This window comes from Chlorocebus sabaeus, chromosome 3 (genome assembly GCF_047675955.1).
Source record: "Chlorocebus sabaeus isolate Y175 chromosome 3, mChlSab1.0.hap1, whole genome shotgun sequence".
In the NCBI taxonomy this organism is placed as follows: Eukaryota; Metazoa; Chordata; class Mammalia; order Primates; family Cercopithecidae; genus Chlorocebus; species Chlorocebus sabaeus.
Window position 1 is genome coordinate 12,098,377 of NC_132906.1, and position 19,189 is coordinate 12,117,565.

Here is a 19,189-nt window from a genome sequence, read left to right on the forward strand (position 1 = left end):
CTCACTTGAGGCCAGGAGTTTGAGCCCAGCACGGACAACATAGCAAGACCCCTGGGCATGGTGGTGCATGCTGTAGTCCTAGCTACTTGGGAGGCTGAGGCAGGAGGATCTTGAGCTCAGGAGTTTGAGGTTGCAGTGAGCTATGATCATGCCACTGTACTCCACCATGGGTGACAAAACAAGATCCTGTCTCTAAAAACAAACAAACAAACAAACAATAAAAAAACAAAAAAAAAAAAGAAAGAAGAAAAGAGAAGAAAAGTATAAAAATAGACAACTGCAGCTTCCAGACTGAAATACTCATGGGCAGAGGAACTGCTTTTCCATGATATTCCCAAAGCACCTTATCAAAAAGTTACAATCAGATGCCACTTCCTGCTTTAATTTTTTTCTTCCAAAGCACATTTCACCTTCACAGTGGTTGCTCACTTTTTGGCTTTAATGCCTGTCTTTTCTCAGATTAAAAACTTGATGAGGCAGGGATGTTTTTCTGTTTTGAACACTGATATATCTTCAGTGGCTAGAACACTGCTGACACATAATAGGCATTCAAATGTAAAACACCCGAATCATACAACTGGAGAACACACGTGAAAACTAGCCGATACAGCAAACTGAATGGCTAGCAAACTTTACAAAATAATAAGTGAACGAATTTCCTCAGGGTCATGAAACACATTTATCTGAAATTCATGGAATAAAACTCTAATTATTTATTATTTTAGATTTTAGAGAATGAGTATCAGCTGGTTGTAGACAATGAATATTAGCTCTAAGGGTAAAGATTATCCCTTATAAAAATGACTGCATTTAGGCTGGGCATGGTGGCTCACGCCTGTAATCCCAGCACTTTGGGAGGCCAAGGCAGGCGGATCACGAGGTCAGGAGTTCGAGACCAGCCTAGCCAACATAGTGAAACCTTGTCTCCACTAAAAATACAAAAAATTAGCCGGGTGTGGTGGTGGGCACCTGTAGCCCCAGCTACTTGGGAGGCTGAGGCAGAAGAATTGCTTGAACCCGGGAGGTGGAGGTTGCAGTGAGTCGAGATTGTGTCACTGCATTCCAGCCTGGGCGACAGAGCAAGATTCCATCTCAAAAAATAATAATAATAATAAAAAAATAAGGCTGCATTTAATATTTTTTATCTCTAGAAAACAGATGACTGAAAGTCATCCAGGTTCTGATTCTAATGGATTACACTATGTCATTAATTGTTCCTATAATTAAGAACAACAAAAGAATAGCTTCATATGAACAGAAAATGTTCGCCTTCTCTAAAATGAATGAAGGGATACAAAATTACAAAGAACTGCAAGAACAGATGAGAGATTTATAGAAATCCTTGGAGCAGTTAGAGGAGTTCACAATAGTCGTCACATTCATTACAATAGTTAACTTTCCCCCATATCCACATAGATAAGCCCTGGAAGAGTATTCAATAGTAGATGCACTACTGAAATGAAAACACGTGTCATCAACTCAAAAAAAAGTTGTGCTGAAATAAACCTAACAAAACTTTTACCAAGTTAACAATTTTTAAGTGTACATTTCAGTAGCATTAAGTATATTCACTTCCTTATGCAACCAATCTCCAGAACTTTTGCATCTTGCAAAACTGAAACTCTGTATCCACTGAACAACAACTCCCCCTTTCCCCATTCGTCAGCCCCTGCCAACCACTGTTGGACTTTGTGTCTCTATGAATTTGACTTCTCTAGATGCCTCATGTGTTTGTCCATTTGTGATTGGCTTATTTCACTTAGTATAATGTCCTCAAGGTTCACTCATGTTGTAGCACGGTAAACATTTCCTTGCTTTTTAAGGCAGACTGATATCATCACAAACTTTAGCAACGTATGCGAACTGGAAACTGACAGTAGCACAAAGGCATCAGTCTCTCATTAACACACATCCCCCTCTTCCCTCTGAGTTGGGTTCCTACTGATCATCTGAGTGGATCCCTTCCCCTGTTCCTCTGTTCGGCCAACTCAGCTCCCCCTTGGGTCTCCAGCTCACTCTCATCCCATTCCTCTATGCAGGACTGGCTATAAAACTTGTGGATCCCAGTGCAAAATGAAAACACAGGCCTCCTGCCAAAAAATTATTGATAACTTCTGTCTCAAAGAGATATTTGTACACTCGCATTCATAGCAGCATTATTCATAACACTCAAAAGGTAGAAGCAACCCAAGTACCCATCAGATGCATGGATTAAAAAATGTGGTATACATATACAATGAAATACGATTGAGCTTTAAGAAACAAAGGCATGGCTGGGCGCGGTGGCTCACGCCTGTAATCCCAGCACTTTGGGAGGCCAAGACGGGCGGATCACGAGGTCAGGAGCTTGAGATCACCCTGGCTAACATGGTGAAACCCTGTCTCTACTAAAAATACAAAAAATTAGCTGGGCGTGGTGGCAGGTGTCTGTAGTCCCAGCTACTCGGGAGGCTGAGGCAGGAGAACGGCATGAACCTGGGAGGTGGAGCTTGCAGTGAGCCGAGATCGTGCCACTGCACTCCAGCCTGGGTGACAGAGTGAGACTCCATCTCAAAAAAAAAAAAGAAAAAAGAAAAAAAAAAAGAAAAAAAAAAAAAAGAAAGCAAGGGCATCAGGCTGGGCACGGTGGCTCCTGCCTGTAATCCCAGCACTTTGGGAGGCCGAGGCAGGCAGATCACAAGGTCAAGAGATCGAGACCATCCTGGCCAACATGGTGAAACCCGGTCTATACTAAAATTACAAATATAAGGTGGGCATGATGATGAACACCTGTAGTCCTAGCTACTCAGGAGGCTGAGGCGGGAGAATCGCCTGAACCCAGGAGGCAGAGGTTGCAGTGAGCCAAGATTGCACCACTGCACTCCAGCCTGGCGACAGAGCAAGACTCCATCTCAAAAAACAAACAAAAAAAGCAAGGGCATTCTGACCTATGCTACGAGTGAAGCTTGAGGACATTAGGCTAAGTGAAAAAAAGCCAGTCACAAAAGGACACACACTGTATGAGGTACCTAGGGAAGTCAAACTCATTGAAACAGAAAGTCAGATGGTGGATACCAGGGGTTGGGGAATGGAGACTGGACAATTGTTGTTTGATGGGCACAGAGTTTCAGTTTGGCAAGATGAAAAAAGTTCTGGAGACTGATTGCAAAAGAATGTGAATAGATTTAATACTATTGCACTGTACACTTAAAAATGATGGAGATGGCAAACTTCATGTTATGTGTATTTTGCTACAATTTTATAAATTATTAATAATTTCAAGAAAGCAACAGCAGAACATTAAACCAAGCTCTGGGGCCTTCTGAATTCCAGAACCTGTGCAATCTACATAAGCATCCAATGTATAATATTAGCAGATAGAGAACATTTCCCAAAGCACCTTCTGTTGCCTTTTCCTACAACACACATCATGCCTACTTCTCCAGCGTTTCCATTTTTCTTTTTCTTCACAGTTCTCTATGTTAGAGATGAAGAAATAAGATACCTATATGTTCTATCCACATAACGTGTAAATGCAAAGTCCTAAAGATTCTCAGCCATTTGAAATGTTCAGCAACCAGCAAAATGTTCAAAATTCCTTTTTGTAACACATAATGCCACAGAGAGAACAGAAGAAACATGTCCCCGTGACTAACTGCTGTAATTCTTATTTGTTCCCAGACTGACTTTTCCAATGACTGGATTAATTTCATGTTGGATCACTGGCCTGTGAAGTGCTGATAAATTAAGTGATTGGTAAATACAATAACTTTCAAAGGAAAAGAGGGGTTAGGAATCCATTTGCTACTTCAGGATCACTGCAGAATTTCATTTCTGAAAACAGACCACCTATTAATTTAGTTAACATCTGATAGTCAGCTGAACAATTTTGGTGGAAGTCATCCAACTTGTCTTAGATTACCCAGCCTGTGCTGGCAGGTCTGAGAGTCTGGAGAAAGATGTAAACGAGTTATCTGAGGACAACAGCTCAGGCAATACACGACTATAGAGACGTCCCACTTTGGTCCTTCAACAACGATGTTTTTATACTGCTATCACAAAACAAAACCGAAAGCAACCTGGAGACATTTTAGCTCATATGTAAGACACTTCTGGTTGTATAGGCGAAATACACTTAAAAAACATAATTATGGCCAGGCACGGTGGCTCATGCCTGTAATCCAAGCACTTTGGGAGGCTGAGGTGGGTGGATCACCTGAGGTCAGGAATTCAAGACCAGTCTGGCCAACGTGGTGAAACTCCATCTCTACTAAAAATACAAAAATTATCCGAGTGAGGTGGTGGGCGCCTATAATCCCAGCTACTCGGGAGGCTGAGGCAGGACAATCGCTTGAACCTGGGAGGTGGAGGTTACAGTGAGTCGAGATCGTGTCACTGCACTCCAGCCCGGGCAAAAAGAGCGAAGCTTCATCTCAAATATATATATATATATTTCTACGTATAGAAGTTAAAAGTGTGGGCTCTGGAGCCACACTGCCTTGTGTTGAAATCCTGCCTCTGCCACTTTTGTAAGTATGCCCTGAGCAATTTACTTAGTTTCTCTGTGCCTCAGTTTATACATTTTTAAAATGAGAATAATAATAATAACACCTATGTCATATGGTGGTTGCCAGAGCAAATGAGTTCACACATGTAAGCACTTAGAACACAACAGTGCCTAGTGCATATTAAACGGTCACTAAATATTAACCATTATTCTCCCTAGCTTTAGGAATTCCCTAGATCACAGGTTTGCTGAGTGATGGACACAGCTGATTACAATAGGGGAGGACACCCAATCCAAGAGGCCCTAATATAGGCTTCATTGAGCCAATAGATTCCTACTCTGGGGAAACTGAATTGGCTGACTCAAAACAGTTTGAATCCTTGGTAGGGAGAAAAGAGAGCAGTTACACTTGATAATGTGCAGGGTGAGGAAGCAGCTTGACTAGTTAAGAGTAATCCACAACATGTAGAGAGAAACAAAGGCAGGAAACACCATATAGCCATAGGTTGGAGATAATGCTCTCATCTTTTTAGGGTTTCATTTCAGTTGCCACAAACCCCAGCTGTATTTTCTTTCCTAGTCTTAGATTTGGGGAGTAGTCCTGTATCTTTATAGTAAACTCTGTATTAGTCAGGATAGGCTACGTTATGCTTCAGTAACAAATAGCTCCCAAGTCTCAGCAGCTTGACACAACACAAGGGTACTTATCACTCTTCGTGGCCACTAAGGGTTGGCAGTGGGGCTCAGCCCATCTTACTCCCTCAAGGACACAGGTTGATGGAGATTTCATCTCAACAATCTTACCACAGTTACAGGAGGAACATGGCAGTCACACACTGGCTTTTAAAGCTTCTACCTGGATGTGACTCATGTCACTTTTACTCACATTTCAGCAGCCAAAGCAAGTCATTTGACCATGCCTCTTATCAAAGAGGAAATATAATCTCACCACATGCCAAAAAGAGTTACATTAGAGGCGGTTCCAAGATGGCTGAATAGGAACAACTCCAGTCTACAGTTCCCAGAGTGAGTGACTCAGAAGATGGGTGATTTCTGCATTTCCAACTAACTGAGGTACTGGGTTCATCTCACTGGGGCTTGTTGGACAGTGGGTGCAGGGCAGTGGGTGCAGCACACCGAGTGTGAGCCGAAGTACGGCAAGGCAATGCCTCACCCAGGAAGCACGAGGGATCAGGGAATTCCCTTTCCTAGCCAAGCAAAGCAGTGACAGATGGCACCTGGAACATCGGGTCACTCCCACCCTAAGACTGCGCTTTTCCAATGGTCTTAGCAAATGGCACACCAGGAAATTATATCCCACGCCTGGCTCAGAGGGTACCACGCCCATGGAGCCTTGCTCATTGCTAGCACAGCAGTCTGAGATGGATCTGCAAGGCAACGAGGCTGGGGGAGGGGCGCCCACCATTGCTGAGGCTTGTGTAGGTAAACAAAGTGGCCAGGAAGCTCAAACTGGGTGGAGTCCACCGCAGCTCAAGGAGGCCTGCCTGTGTCTGTAGACTCCACCTCTAGGGGCAGGGCATAGCTGAACAAAAGGCAGCAGAAACCTCTGCAGACTTAAACGTCCCTGTCTGACAGCTTTGAAGATAGTGGTTCTCCCAGCATGGACCTTGAGATCTGAGAATGGACAGACTGCCTCCTCAAGTGGGTCCCAGACCCCTGAGTAGCCTAACTGGGAGACACCCCCCAGTAGGGGCAGACTAATACTTCACACGGCTAGGTACCCCTCTGAGAAAAAACTTTCAGAGGAACAATCAGGCAGCAACATTTTCTGTTCAGCAATATTTGCTGTTCTGCAGCCTCTGCTGCTAATACCCAGGAAAACAGGAGGAGTGGACATCCAGCAAACTCAAACAGACCTGCAGCTGAGGGTCCTGACTGTTAGAAGGAAAACTAACAAACAGAAAGGACATCCACACCAAAACCCCACCTGTATGTCACCAACATCAAAGACCAAAGGTAGATAAAACCACAAAGATGGGGGAAAAACAGAGAATTCTGAAAAATTGAAAATTCTAAAAATCAGAGTGCCCCTCCTCCTCCAAAGGAACGCAGCTCCTCAACAGCACTAAACAAAGCTGAATGGAGAATGACTTTGACGAGTTGAGAGAAGAAGACTTCACACGATGAAAGTTCTCCGAGCTAAAGGAGGAAGTCTGAACCCATTGCAAAGAAGTTAAAAATTTTGAAAAAAGATTAGATGAATGGCTAACTAGAATAACCAATGCAGAGAAGTCCTTAAAGGACCTGATGGAGCTGAAAACCATGGCACAAGAACTACGTGATGAATGCACAAGCTTCAGTAGCTGATTCAATCATACTGGAAGAAAGGGTATCAGAGATGGAAGATCAAATGAATGAAATGAAGTGAGAAGAGAAGTTTAGAGAAAAAAGAATAAAAAGAAATGAACAAAGTCTGCAAGAAATATGGGACTATGTGAAAAGACCAAATCTACGTCTGATTGGTGTACCTGAAAGTGATGGGGAGAATGGAACCAAGTTGGAAAACACTCTGCAGGATATTATCCAGGAGAACTTCCCCAACCTAGCAAGGCAGGCCAACGTTCAAATTCAGGAAATACAGAGAAAGTCACAAAGATACTCCTTGAGAAGAGCAACTCCAAGACACATAATTGCCAGATTCACCAAGGTTGAAATGAAGGAAAAAATGTTAAGGGCAGCCAGAGACAAAGGTTGGGTTACCCACAAAGGGAAGCCTATCAGACTAACAGCTGATCTCTCGGCAGAAACTGTACAAGCCAGAGGAGAGTGGGGGCCAATATTCAACATTCTTAAAGAAAAAATTTTTCAACCCAGAATTTCATATCCAGCCAAACTAAGCTTCATAAGTGAGGGAGAAATAAACTCCTTTACAGATAAGCAAATGCTGAAAGATTTTGTCACTACCAGGTCGGCCCTACAAGAACTCCTGAAGGAAGCATTAAACATGGAAAGGAACAACCGTACCAGCCACTGCAAAAACATGCCAAATTGTAAAGACTGTCAATGCTAGAAAGAAACTGCATCAACTAATGAGCAAAATAACCAGCTAACATCATAATGTCAGGATTAAATTCACACATAACAATATTAACCTTAAATGTAAATGGGCTAAATGCTCAATTAAAAGACACAGACTGGCAAATTGGATAAAGAGTCAAGACCCATCAGTGTGCTGTATTCAGGAGACTCATCTCACATGCAGAGACACACATAGGCTCAAAATGAAGGAATGGAGGAAGGTCTACCAAGCAAATGGAAAGCAAAAACAGGCAGGGGTTGCAATCCTAGTCTCTGATAAAACAGACTTTAAACCAAAAAAGATCAAAAGAGACAAAGAAGGCCATTACATAATGGTAAAGGGATCAATTCAACAAGAAGAGCTAACTATCCTAAATATATATGCACCCAATACAGGAGCACCCAGATTCATAAAGCAAGTCCTTAGAGACTTACAAAGAGACTGAGACTCCCACACAATAATAATGGGAGACCTTAACACCCCAATGTCAACATTAGACAGATCAATGAGACAGAAAGTTAACAAGAATATCCAGGAATTGAACTCAGCTCTGTGCTACGTGGACCTAATAGACCTCTACAGAACTCTCCACCCCAAATCAACAGAATATACATTCTTCTCAGCACCACACCACAGTTATTCCAAAATTGACCATATAGTTGGAAGTAAAGCATTCTTCAGCAAATGTAAAAGAACACAAATTTTCACTAACTGTCTCTCAGACCACAGTGCAATCAAACTAGAACTCAGGATTAAGAGACTCACTCAAAACCGCTCAACTACATGGAAACTGAACAACCTGCTCCTGAATGACTACTGGGTAAATAACGAAATGAAGGCAGAAATAAAGATGTTCTTTGAAACCAATGAGAACAAAGACACAACATACCAGAATCTCTGGGACACATTTAAAGCAGTGTGTAAAGGGAAATTTACAGTACTAAATGCCCAGAAGAGAAAGCAGGAAAGATCTAAAATTGACACCCTAACATCACAATTAAAAGAACTAGAGAAGCAAGAGCAAACACATTCAAAAGCTAGCAGAAAGCAAGAAATAACTAAGATCAGAGCAGAACTGAAGGAGATAGAGATACAAAAAACCCTCCAAAAAAATCAATGAATCCAGGAGCTGTTTTTTTTTTTTAAAGATCAACAAAATTGATAGACCACTAGCAAAACTAATAAAGAAGAAAAGAGAGAAGAATCAAATACACACTATAAAAAATGATAAAGGGGATATCACCACTGATCCCACAGAAATACAAACTACCATCAGAGAATACTATAAACACCTCTACACAAATAAACTAGAAAATCTAGAAGAAATGGATAAATTCCTGGACACATACACCTTCCCAAGACTAATCCAGGAAGAAGATGAATCTCTGAATAGACCAATAACAGGCTCTGAAATTGAGGCAATAATTAATAGCCTATCAACCAAAAAAAGTCCAGGACCAGATGGATCCACAGCTGAATTCTACCAGAGGTACGAGGAGCTGGTACCATTCCTTCTGAAACTATTCCAATCAATAGAAAAAGGGAATCCTCCCTAACTCATTTTATGAGGCCAGCATCATCCTGATACCAAAGCCTGGCAGAGACACACACAAAAAAGAGAATTTTAGACCAGTATCCCTAATGAACATCGATGCAAAAATCCTCAATAAAATACTGGCAAACTGAATCCAGCAACACATTAAAAAGCTTATCCACCATGATCAAGTGGGCTTCATCTCTGGGATGCAACGCTGGTTCAACATACACAAATCAATAAATGTAATCCAACATATAAACAGAACCAAAGACAAAAAGCACATGATTATCTCAATAGATGCAGAAAACGCCTTTGACAAAATTCAACAGCCCTTCATGCTAAAAAGTCTCAATAAATTAGGTATTGATGGGACGTATCTCAAAATAGCAAGAGCTATTTATGACAAACCCACAGCCAATATCATACTGAATGGGCAAAAACTGGAAGCATTCCCCTTGAAAACTGGCATATGACAGGGATGCCCTCGCTCACCACTCCTATGCCAACATAGTGTTGAAGTTCTGGCCAGGGCAATCAGGCAAGAGAAAGAAATAAAAGGTATTCAATTAGGCAAAGAGGAAATCAAACTGTACCTGTTTGCAGATGACATGATTGTATATTTAGAAAACACCATTGTCTCAGCCCCAAATCTCGTTAAGCTGATAGGCAACTTCAGCAAAGTCTCAGAATACAAAATTAATGTGCAAAAATCACAAGCATTCTTATACACCAATAACAGACAGACAGAGAGCCAAATCATGAGTGAACCCCCATTCACAATTGCTTCAAAGAGAATAAAATACCTAGGAATCCAACCTACAAGGGTTGTGAAGGACCTCTTCAAGGAGAACTACAAACCACTGCTCAAAGAAATAAAAGAGGACACAAACAAATGGAAGAACATTCTACGCTCATGGATAGGAAGAATCAATATCGTGAAAATGGCTATACTGCCCAAGGTAATTTATAGATTCAATGCCATCCCCATCAAGCTACCAATGACTTTCTTCACAGAATTGGAAACAACTACTTTAAAGTTCATATGGAACCAAAAAAGAGCCCGCATTGCCAAGTCAATCCTAAACCAAAAGAACAAAGCTGGAAGCATCAAGCTACCTGACTTCAAACTATACTACAAGGCTACAGTAACCAAAACAGCATGGTACTGGTACCAAAACAGAGATATAGACCAATGGAACAGAACAGAGCCCTCAGAAATAATACCACACATCTACAACTATCATATCATTGACAAACCTGACCAAAACAAGAAATGGAGAAAGGATTCCCTATTTAATAAATGGTGCTGGGAAAACTGGCTAGCCATATGTAGAAAGCTGAAACGGGATCCTTTCCTTACACCTTATACAAAAATTAATTCAAGATGGATTAAAGACTTAAATGTTAGACCTAGAACCATAAAAACCCTAGAAGAAAACCTAGGCAATACCATTCAGGACATAGGCATGGGCAAGGACTTCACATATAAAACAACATAAGCAATGGCAACAAAAGCCAAAATTGACAAATGGGATCTAATTAAAGAGCTTCTGCACAGCAAAAGAAACTACCATCAGAGTGAACAGGAAACCTACAGAATGGGAGAAAATTTTTGCAATCTACTCATCTGACAAAGGGCTAATATCCAGAATCTACAAAGAACTCAAACAAATTTACAAGAAAAAATGAAACAACCCCATCAAAAAGTGGGCAAAGGATATGAACAGACACTTCTCAAAAGAAGACATTTATGCAGCCAACCCACACATGAAAAAAGGCTCATCATCACTGGCCATCAAAGAAATGCAAATCAAAACCACAATGAGATACCATCTCACACCAGTTAGAATGGTGATCATTAAAAAGTCAGGAAACAACAGGTGCTGGAGAGGATGTGGAGAAATAGGAACACTTTTACACTGTTGGTGGGACTGTAAACTAGTTCAACCATTGTGGAAGACAGTGTGGTGACTCCTCAGGGATCTAGAACTAGAAATACCATTTGACCCAGCCATCCCATTACTGGGTATATACCCAAAGGATTATAAATCATGCTGCTGTAAAGACACAGGCACATGTATGTTTATTGCGGCACTATTCACAATAGCAAAGACTTGGAACCAACCCAAATCTCCAATGACGATAGACTGGATTAAGAAAATGTGGCACATATACACTATGGAATACTATGCAGCCATAAAAAAGGATGAGTTCGTGTCCTTTGTAGGGACATGGATGCAGCTGGAAACCATCATTCTCAGCAAACTATCACAAGGACAAAAAACCAAACACTGCATGTTTTCACTCATAGGTGGGAATTGAACAATGAGAACACTTGGACACAGGAAGGGGATCATCACACACCAGGTCCTATTGTGGGGGTTGGTGGGGAGGGATAGCATTAGGAGATATATCTAATGTAAATGACGGGTTAATGGGCGCAGCACACCAACATGGCACATGTATACACATGTAACAAACCTGCACATTGTGCACATGTACCCTAGAACTTAAAGTATAATAAAAAAATATTTAAAAAGACAAAAAAAAAAAGAGTTACATTAGAATATTTTGTCAATAGCTAATTGACTACTACATCCACCATTAATACTTCAGCCAGTTTGAATGGGTCTCTCTTCCTTCAGAAAACAACATCAGCAATACTGACTAGAACACATATGAGATGTAAAACATCACCATCTTTGTACATTTTCCTCTCAAAACCATGCTTTTCTAAGCATAACCAATTCTTCTCCACTGTGTAGGTACGTGGCTTACCTGACCTTTGATTCAGCAGCTGGACAGTTGTCTACGTCATTCCATTCTTTTCAGGAACAAATGACAGTAAAGTCTGAATATTTCAGGAATGAGGTATGTCAGGATAACAGGGTTTTGTGTGTGTGTGTACCTACAAATTTAACATTAGAGTATCTGAACTTAAAAACAATAACTTTTTTAGATTACAGTATTTTAAAAATAGATACATTTCTTTCTTTCTAAACAGAATAATACATACATAATTTAATATATTCTTAATCACTGAAGATCAACATTATATCAGACACTATGCTGTGATGTCCTTGGTACCAAATAAAACATTCATTCATTCATTCAACAAACATATACCAAACACTATGCCAGAAACTAGGAAATACGTGGGAAATAGAGCCATTCCTGACCTCAGGCAGCTGTGCAGGGTCTTTGAGCCAGATTGGTTTTTTATAGTTATTTTCTTCTCCTCCATTGCTATCAACTAGTCAGTCACCATTTCTGTCTGCCATCTGTACATCTGCAGTCCTCCTCTTCCTTCTAACTTTTACTTTTTCATTCTCTAAAGTCCTGGAAATAAAGCTTGTTAGAACTATGTATAAAATAAGAGTAAATAAACCAAGTTGTAAAGATGTCAGGAACTGTCCTATGAATAAAACAGAAGAGCTTTGGTACATAATATTTATGCTGCTTGTTTTTAGGTCTTTTCTGTATAGCTCATGCTACCACAGAGCTGAATTTTGGGTAAGCGAAGTATCACTGTATCATAAACGTAGAGGTATTAAACACCTAGCTTTCTCATTTCCTTGGCACAATTATCTTTGATGTATTTTTTATGGTTTATAAAATACTGCCTTGTGTTCTTTAAATCTTTTCCTTAATTAAAAAAACTCTTCATATTAATATGTGATTTTCTTCTAGTGGTAACATTTAATTACAAATTTAGAAAACTACACAACTGAAGTAACACTTGCACAAAATGGGTTAAGCTCTGATATGGACTGAAGTGTGTCTCCCCACCAAATTCATATGCTAAAGCCTTAATCCTCAGTGTGACTGCATCCTTAAAGATGGGATCTTTTGGAGGTAATTAGGGTTAGCTGAGGTAGGGCCCTCATGATGGGGTTAATTAAGTCCTTATAAGAAGAGACACCAGAGAGCTTGCCCTCCCTCCACCATGTGAGGACACAGCAAGAAGGCGGCCGTCTGCAAGCCAGGGAGAGAGCCCTCACCAGAACCCAACCATGCTGGCATGCTGATATCAGACTTCCATCCTCCAGAACTGTGAGAAAACAAATATCTGCTGTTTAAACCATTCAGTCTATGGCATTTTGTTATGGCAGCCTGAGCAAACTAATGCAAGCTCCAAGCAGCTTCTCGTTAGAGACAAACTTTATTTGTGCTCTTTCATTCTTTTATAAATAAGTTGTTCTTTTGCCCTAACAAATTATTCCAATTCCTTCATTTTTGCCTCATAAAAGTACAGGAAGTCTTTAGTAAAAGTCTACTGCCAGCTATTGCCATAAGTGTTAGGATATTTGAAAAATAGCTTTCAAATGTAGTTCCTTTTTTTTTTTTTTTTTAAGATGAATCTCATTTTGTTGCCCAGGTTGGAGTACAGTGGCACAATATCAGCTCACTGCAACCTCCGCCTCCTGGGTTCAAGCGATTCTCCTGCCTCGGCCTCCCAAGTAGCTGGGATTATAGGCACGCACTACCATGCCTGGCTAATTTTTTTATTTTTAGTAGAGAGAGGGTTTCACCGTGTTGGCCAGGCTGGTCTTGAACTCCTGACCTCAGGTGATCTGCCCACCTTGACCTCCCAAAGTGCTGGGATTACAGGTGTGGGCCACCATGCCCGGCCTCAAATCTAGTTCTATTATTCAGATAAGAACATTTCATAAGCAGGCAATTGAACAATATATGAAAATGTAATATTCAGGATAGTCCAAGCAATGTTTAGGTAAAAGTCTAGTAACTTGATTCATACTATAAAACATCTACCTTTCACTTAAAACAGTACTTCTTAACTGTTTTTAAAATTTTTTAGGGATCTTAACAAATTTCTCTCCATTAAACATATGGCATATGTATATTCATTTGTTCTTATATAATTTCTGAAGTTTTGCAGAGAAGTCACCAGACTAAGAACCTCTGCCTCAAAGAAAACTAAGCAAAACCAAACTGAGTGTTTTCAGCAAATCAAGCTTCATTCCTAACTTTTAAATGGCCGTTACAAAATGCCTCAGTGATCAGTTGCTTTGAATTGCTCTCATCTACAACCTGCAAGCTTTGCTCAGCCCTCTAATGTGAAGTAACATCAGATCTCTAGCCATAAAGCCACTCCCTTGAAAGTTCCATCTTTAGTCTTTTCTATCTTAGTTCAAGGTCTGCTGGCAGTGACGGACTCATCAGAATCTCGTTGTCCTCATGCATAGCTAAAACATGATCCCAGGTGGTTCAACCCTATGTGAATTTAAACGGATAGCTAAATTGTTCCAGAACTACTTTCCATGTCAATACCTTGAAAATACTTGTAAGTTAAATCCAAAAGGAGGCATGGAAGCTCCCTCTACAAAGAGTGAAGCTAGTCCAATTCTTAGGGAGAAGAGACAGCCATTACGCTATATTTAGAGCTAGGCATTCCGTTCCCCCAAACAACTCTCTCACCAGCCTAATTGCTTGAAGTTCCTGTTCTTGTTTAACACTAGGGCAAAACATTTCATTTTAAATTTGAGATAAGGTTTATAGTCCAAATATCCTGAAAAAGGTAATTTAGGGTATTAGGACCACTTTAACTTGGAATGACTATGGAGGGGGAACAATAGGGAGGCAAGATGCTGGATGCAAACCTAGATACCAAAGACAAAATGAGGCACACTTCCCTCACTCTCATTTTTTCCTAGGACAAGCAGCATAAGGAGTATCAGTTAATTGAAAAAGTCTTTACGAGATACCAGGAGCTGTGTTAGCTACTGAGGATAAAGCGATGATAAGAATATTGTGAAGCACACCACCATCCTAACAACATATGAGAAGCTCAAAGCCCATCAGCAGAAAGAGACAGGCCCTTTACAAATGAACATAATGATAGATTGAAGGTGCGATAGTAAAACAAAACAACGCAGAGCAGTTTTTAACTGTTGTGTGGTGGGGGAAAGGAGATGCAAATAGAACAGCACATTTGACTTGGATTTGTAAGGATATGAAGAATTTTGCCAGGTGGGGAAGTGGTGGAAGGGAGGAGTTATTTCAGGCAAAGGCAACATAAAAGCACGGCACAGAAGCATGAAGAGTACATGGAGTGCTCATGGAAAATCACTGGCGGCTGGGAGGGAGCCCCAATGGATTCTGGGGGATCGCAGCCTCTGGCAAAGGCTGAGGTTGCCTCTGGACCACATTACTCCCTTATGTATTTCTTTCTAGAGACATATTATTTTCAACTCTTTTGAGAAGAAACATTTAAACTGATTGTTTCTTATTTAAACTACGAATCTACTAAAATATCAGGCATTCTTCATAAAAATTATTGATAAAAATGAATTAAGAGTACAGTTCATTTACAATTTTTTTTTTGGAAGTTGCAATTGAGCTCCTGTTATAAAACAGAGACTGCGTGGACTCCTTAGTCAAAGAAACTCAGTTCAGAGGACAACAGGCAACAGTGGACAACCTGGTCATATGCTGTAGTCAGTCAATCAAGAGTTTGATTTCACCAGTATCCCTATCTTCCTTGCTTCCATGCATACTATTTATCTTTAAATTAAATACTAAATGAATAACATGCTTGTGATTGCTAATTCGGACATGGGCCACACCAACAGTTCTACAGGCTTGAAAACAAGATTTCTGCAGTTCCACTACATGTCCACTAGAGGCCTGTGAAGAGCTTTTTTCCCCCATCACATAGAGTCTAATAACCAAAAAGGCCAGAATTAAAACAAGAAATATTAATTAGACACGAGTAAGACAAGGATCTAATTGGTATGTAACCTCACAGTAAGTATCATAATTGTGGATAAAATAATCAGAATGCAACATTGTTTCAATACTCTAAGATACCAAATTGCAAAACTTATGAAACTACTCATATGTAACCACAAAAGCAAAGTTAAAAGAAGTAGAGTTTTGAAGACTTCAGCAACCATTCCAAAAGGCCATCAGACTCTGGCAGGCTTTGACTAGGTGGAAGACTGCACCAAGTGGTGAAGCAGCCTGAATAAAAATTGCCAGCAGCCTGTACGGGCTTCTAAGGAAAGGGGCTTCTAGATCTTCAAATGCATACTCAATCTGAAAGACAGGCAACCAACAGAGGGAAGCCTCCTTGGTGGGAAAATAAACAATGCAGTGATTTAAGGCAGATGGGCTGAGAAGGGACTTCCTAAATAGTGACTCCATGGAAGTAAACAGGGGAAGACAGGTGAGATATGGCCAGGACAGCGAGATGACACAGACCAAAACAGATCCTATGGTGAAGACTGTGGTAACTCTCAACTTCAGAGGACAGAGGGCAACTTAAAGCAAAACACTTAACATACTCAAGTAGCCAGGACAACTGCAAGACTGCGTGAGTACTGGAAAAATTACCAGAAGGACAAGATGCCCTGTAACACCCCTTTATCTCTTGTCGAACTCAAAACAGACTTTCATTCATTTCATGGCCTGCTTGAACAAACACAAACAAAAACGAAAAATATTAAAAGTCACATCACCCGTGCCAGGCATGGACACGCGAGTACACGTGTGCACACACACCACACGCACACACTACTTCTGGTCTATTTACAGAAACGGCCTGTTTTTCACTAGCTTTGGTTAATTAGCAATCAGAAGAGAGTTGTATGGGGTTGGAAGAAAGAACTCTTTGTTTGGAAAACCTGTGAAAATACTCCCTCAGAAGCTTGTAACTTTCCCTACGCATCACCCTGGCCCTGAGGACAAGCCCCTGTGCCAGACGCCTCAGTGAGGCACACAGAGCTCGCATTCAAAGGCAGTTCTCTTTGTTGTCCCCCAGGAGTTAAACCTTAAATGGGTTTACGATTTGTAGGCTTTTTTGGAGAGTGGCTTAGTGGTGGTTGCCTGCTGCCAAAAATGGAGCAGAGACAAACCCTAGTGAATCCCACAGCTGTTGTGGCTGCTCCATTGGACAGAAGAGCAGTTGCCTGAGGCATTTCAAAGACAAGCAAGAACACAGGGAGACTTTATGAGGCCTGGAAGTGAATTTGCAATTATTGGGAGCAGATGGTCAGTTCACATGGGGAAGAAGGAGATTGGAGCCATCGTTCTCCAGTGAAGACCATGGCAAATGGTAATTCACTGAGCCTTAGGTCCCCAGATAAATCTCGTATTGGAAAAGTATTCAGCTACAACATAAGATCATCATCTGTGGCTAGTTAGCTTTACTGTCACGCTCTTGACTTCTAAACCTAAACAGTCACAACTTGGACAGGAAAAAGCCGGTACATGCACATCTTACCTTGGTTAGAAAGAAGAAGAGGCGTGGCTGCTCTGGTAGAAATAGGGAGAATACTCATCCTGGTGCCCTGGGTTTCCCGGAGGTGGCCTGCCTGAACACCGCCTCCAACATTACTTTGCCCAGCCCTTTATTTCAGAAAAGTCTTCATTTTAAACAAACAGCCATGGATGCTGGGACACTGTTGAACGATTTTCAGAGTGGAGCTTTCATAATCTTCTTTTGTAAGCTATATCCACTTTTTTTCATCACTCTTTCCGGTCAAGGGCTGCTTTCTGATGCACAAGAATTCTCTTTTGCTGAAATCTCAGCCTATTTCCTGTTATCCTCATGTTGATTCATCTGAGAATCACATTATCTCTTCTAAGACACTGTTTACTTAGTCCATTATGACGCGTAAGGTCGGTCTTTACTCATTTTATGTTTGAATGATTAATTTGTTCAATGTACGCAAAGTACTCTTAAGTACCCCTGATGTGCAAAGTGCCAGCGAGGCACTGAGGAGGATGGAAGAACCATAACTGCAAGATGCTAAGAACCTGGTGAAAGAAGCAGAAACACTTGGGAAAGAACTGTAATACCTGCAAAGTGCCAAGATACGAGCATAGTCAGAATGTCGTGGGCACATAAAGAAGAGAGAAAATAATACTTATTTCCAACTGGAGAGACTGGGACACTAGCTTAGAGGAGATAGAGTTTCAGTTGGGCCATATATAGGATGACCTACGATCCCAGTTTTAAAACTTCAAGTCCTGCATCTCAGGACACTCCTCAGTTGGCAGGCCTAGTGATAAAGGACAGTTATAACTTTTAATTTATCTCAAGGGTGAGACACAGTGAAGACAATGGGCTGGGAGTGGAGATGAGGAGTTGATCGGCCCTCAAGCTGCTGACTTGGCAGCCATTGGTGCATAAGGCCCTGGACAGGGTGAAGATTTTCAGGACAGCAGGGCCAGGTTCTCACTGTGCCACACATTGCACAAGGCACCAGGGAGATGAGGCTCAGGCCTGGCACACGGGTGGTGGCTGAGTGGCTCTCTTTATAGACAGGGTATGAGCTCTGGTGCTTTGTAATCCTGGCACTCCTCTAACACACATGAGGGCTTACTCAGGCCGGCCTCACTGCCCTGCAGGCTAGGGCATTAGAGAACCCTACATTATGAATGAGGGACCGGAGGAGGGGCAGATTTGGGGGAGTTGTGGTCTAGGCCGTGCGCATCATTTTGAGTTGAAGGGAACATAATAAAAACTTGTGGCATACGTTCACATTTACCACCTCCCTTTGGAGCTCTATTTAGACCTACGTCTTAGAAAACTAACTGTTAAAGAATGGCCTTGGTCACATGGCCAGCAGGAGAAAGCTGGAGTGCAAACTGCAGACTCTCTTTCTGACTGCAGGCCCGGGGCATTCCCATAGCGTTTCCAGATGACTGAGGTTTACCTGAAACTTTAAAGATTTTAACAGCTTTATGATTCAGGGTCATTTTAGTATATAGTCATTCCTTAGTATCCACAGGGGATTGGTTCCACGCCCCCCTCACCCATACTAAAATCTGTAGATGCTCAAGTCCCTGATATAAAATGGCATAGTATTTGCATGTAACCCAGTACATCCCCCATATATTTTAAATCATCCTTAGATTACATATAATACCTACTGTAATGTAAATGCTATGTAAAAAGGCCGGGCATGGTGGCTCATGCCTATAATCCAAGCACTCTGGGAGGCCAAGATGGGTGGATTGCCTGAGGTCAGGAGTTCGAGACCAGCCTGGCCAACATGGTAAAACCCCATCTCTACTAAAAATACAAAAAGTAGCCAAGCAGGGTGGCGTGTGCCTGTAATCCCAGCTACTCGAGGGGCTGAGGCAGAAGGATCACTTG

The 19,189-nt window shown here is 41.3% G+C and overlaps 1 protein-coding gene across 8 annotated transcripts in view; it reads right to left on the minus strand.

Annotated features, from left to right (window-relative positions):
• STARD13 (StAR related lipid transfer domain containing 13) overlaps positions 1-19,189 on the minus strand; it is a 550,191-nt gene that overhangs the window by 118,456 nt on the left and 412,546 nt on the right. Inside the window, exon 1 of one of the 8 annotated variants that reach the window (XM_073013297.1) lies at positions 17,309-17,888. The exons of the other annotated variants lie outside the window; for them this stretch is intronic. Within the exon in view, the coding sequence (XP_072869398.1) occupies positions 17,309-17,366 (58 nt within the window). The 5' untranslated portion in view covers positions 17,367-17,888. Of the gene's footprint in view, positions 1-17,308; positions 17,889-19,189 lie in introns of those variants that run through there. 8 annotated transcript variants of the gene reach the window in all.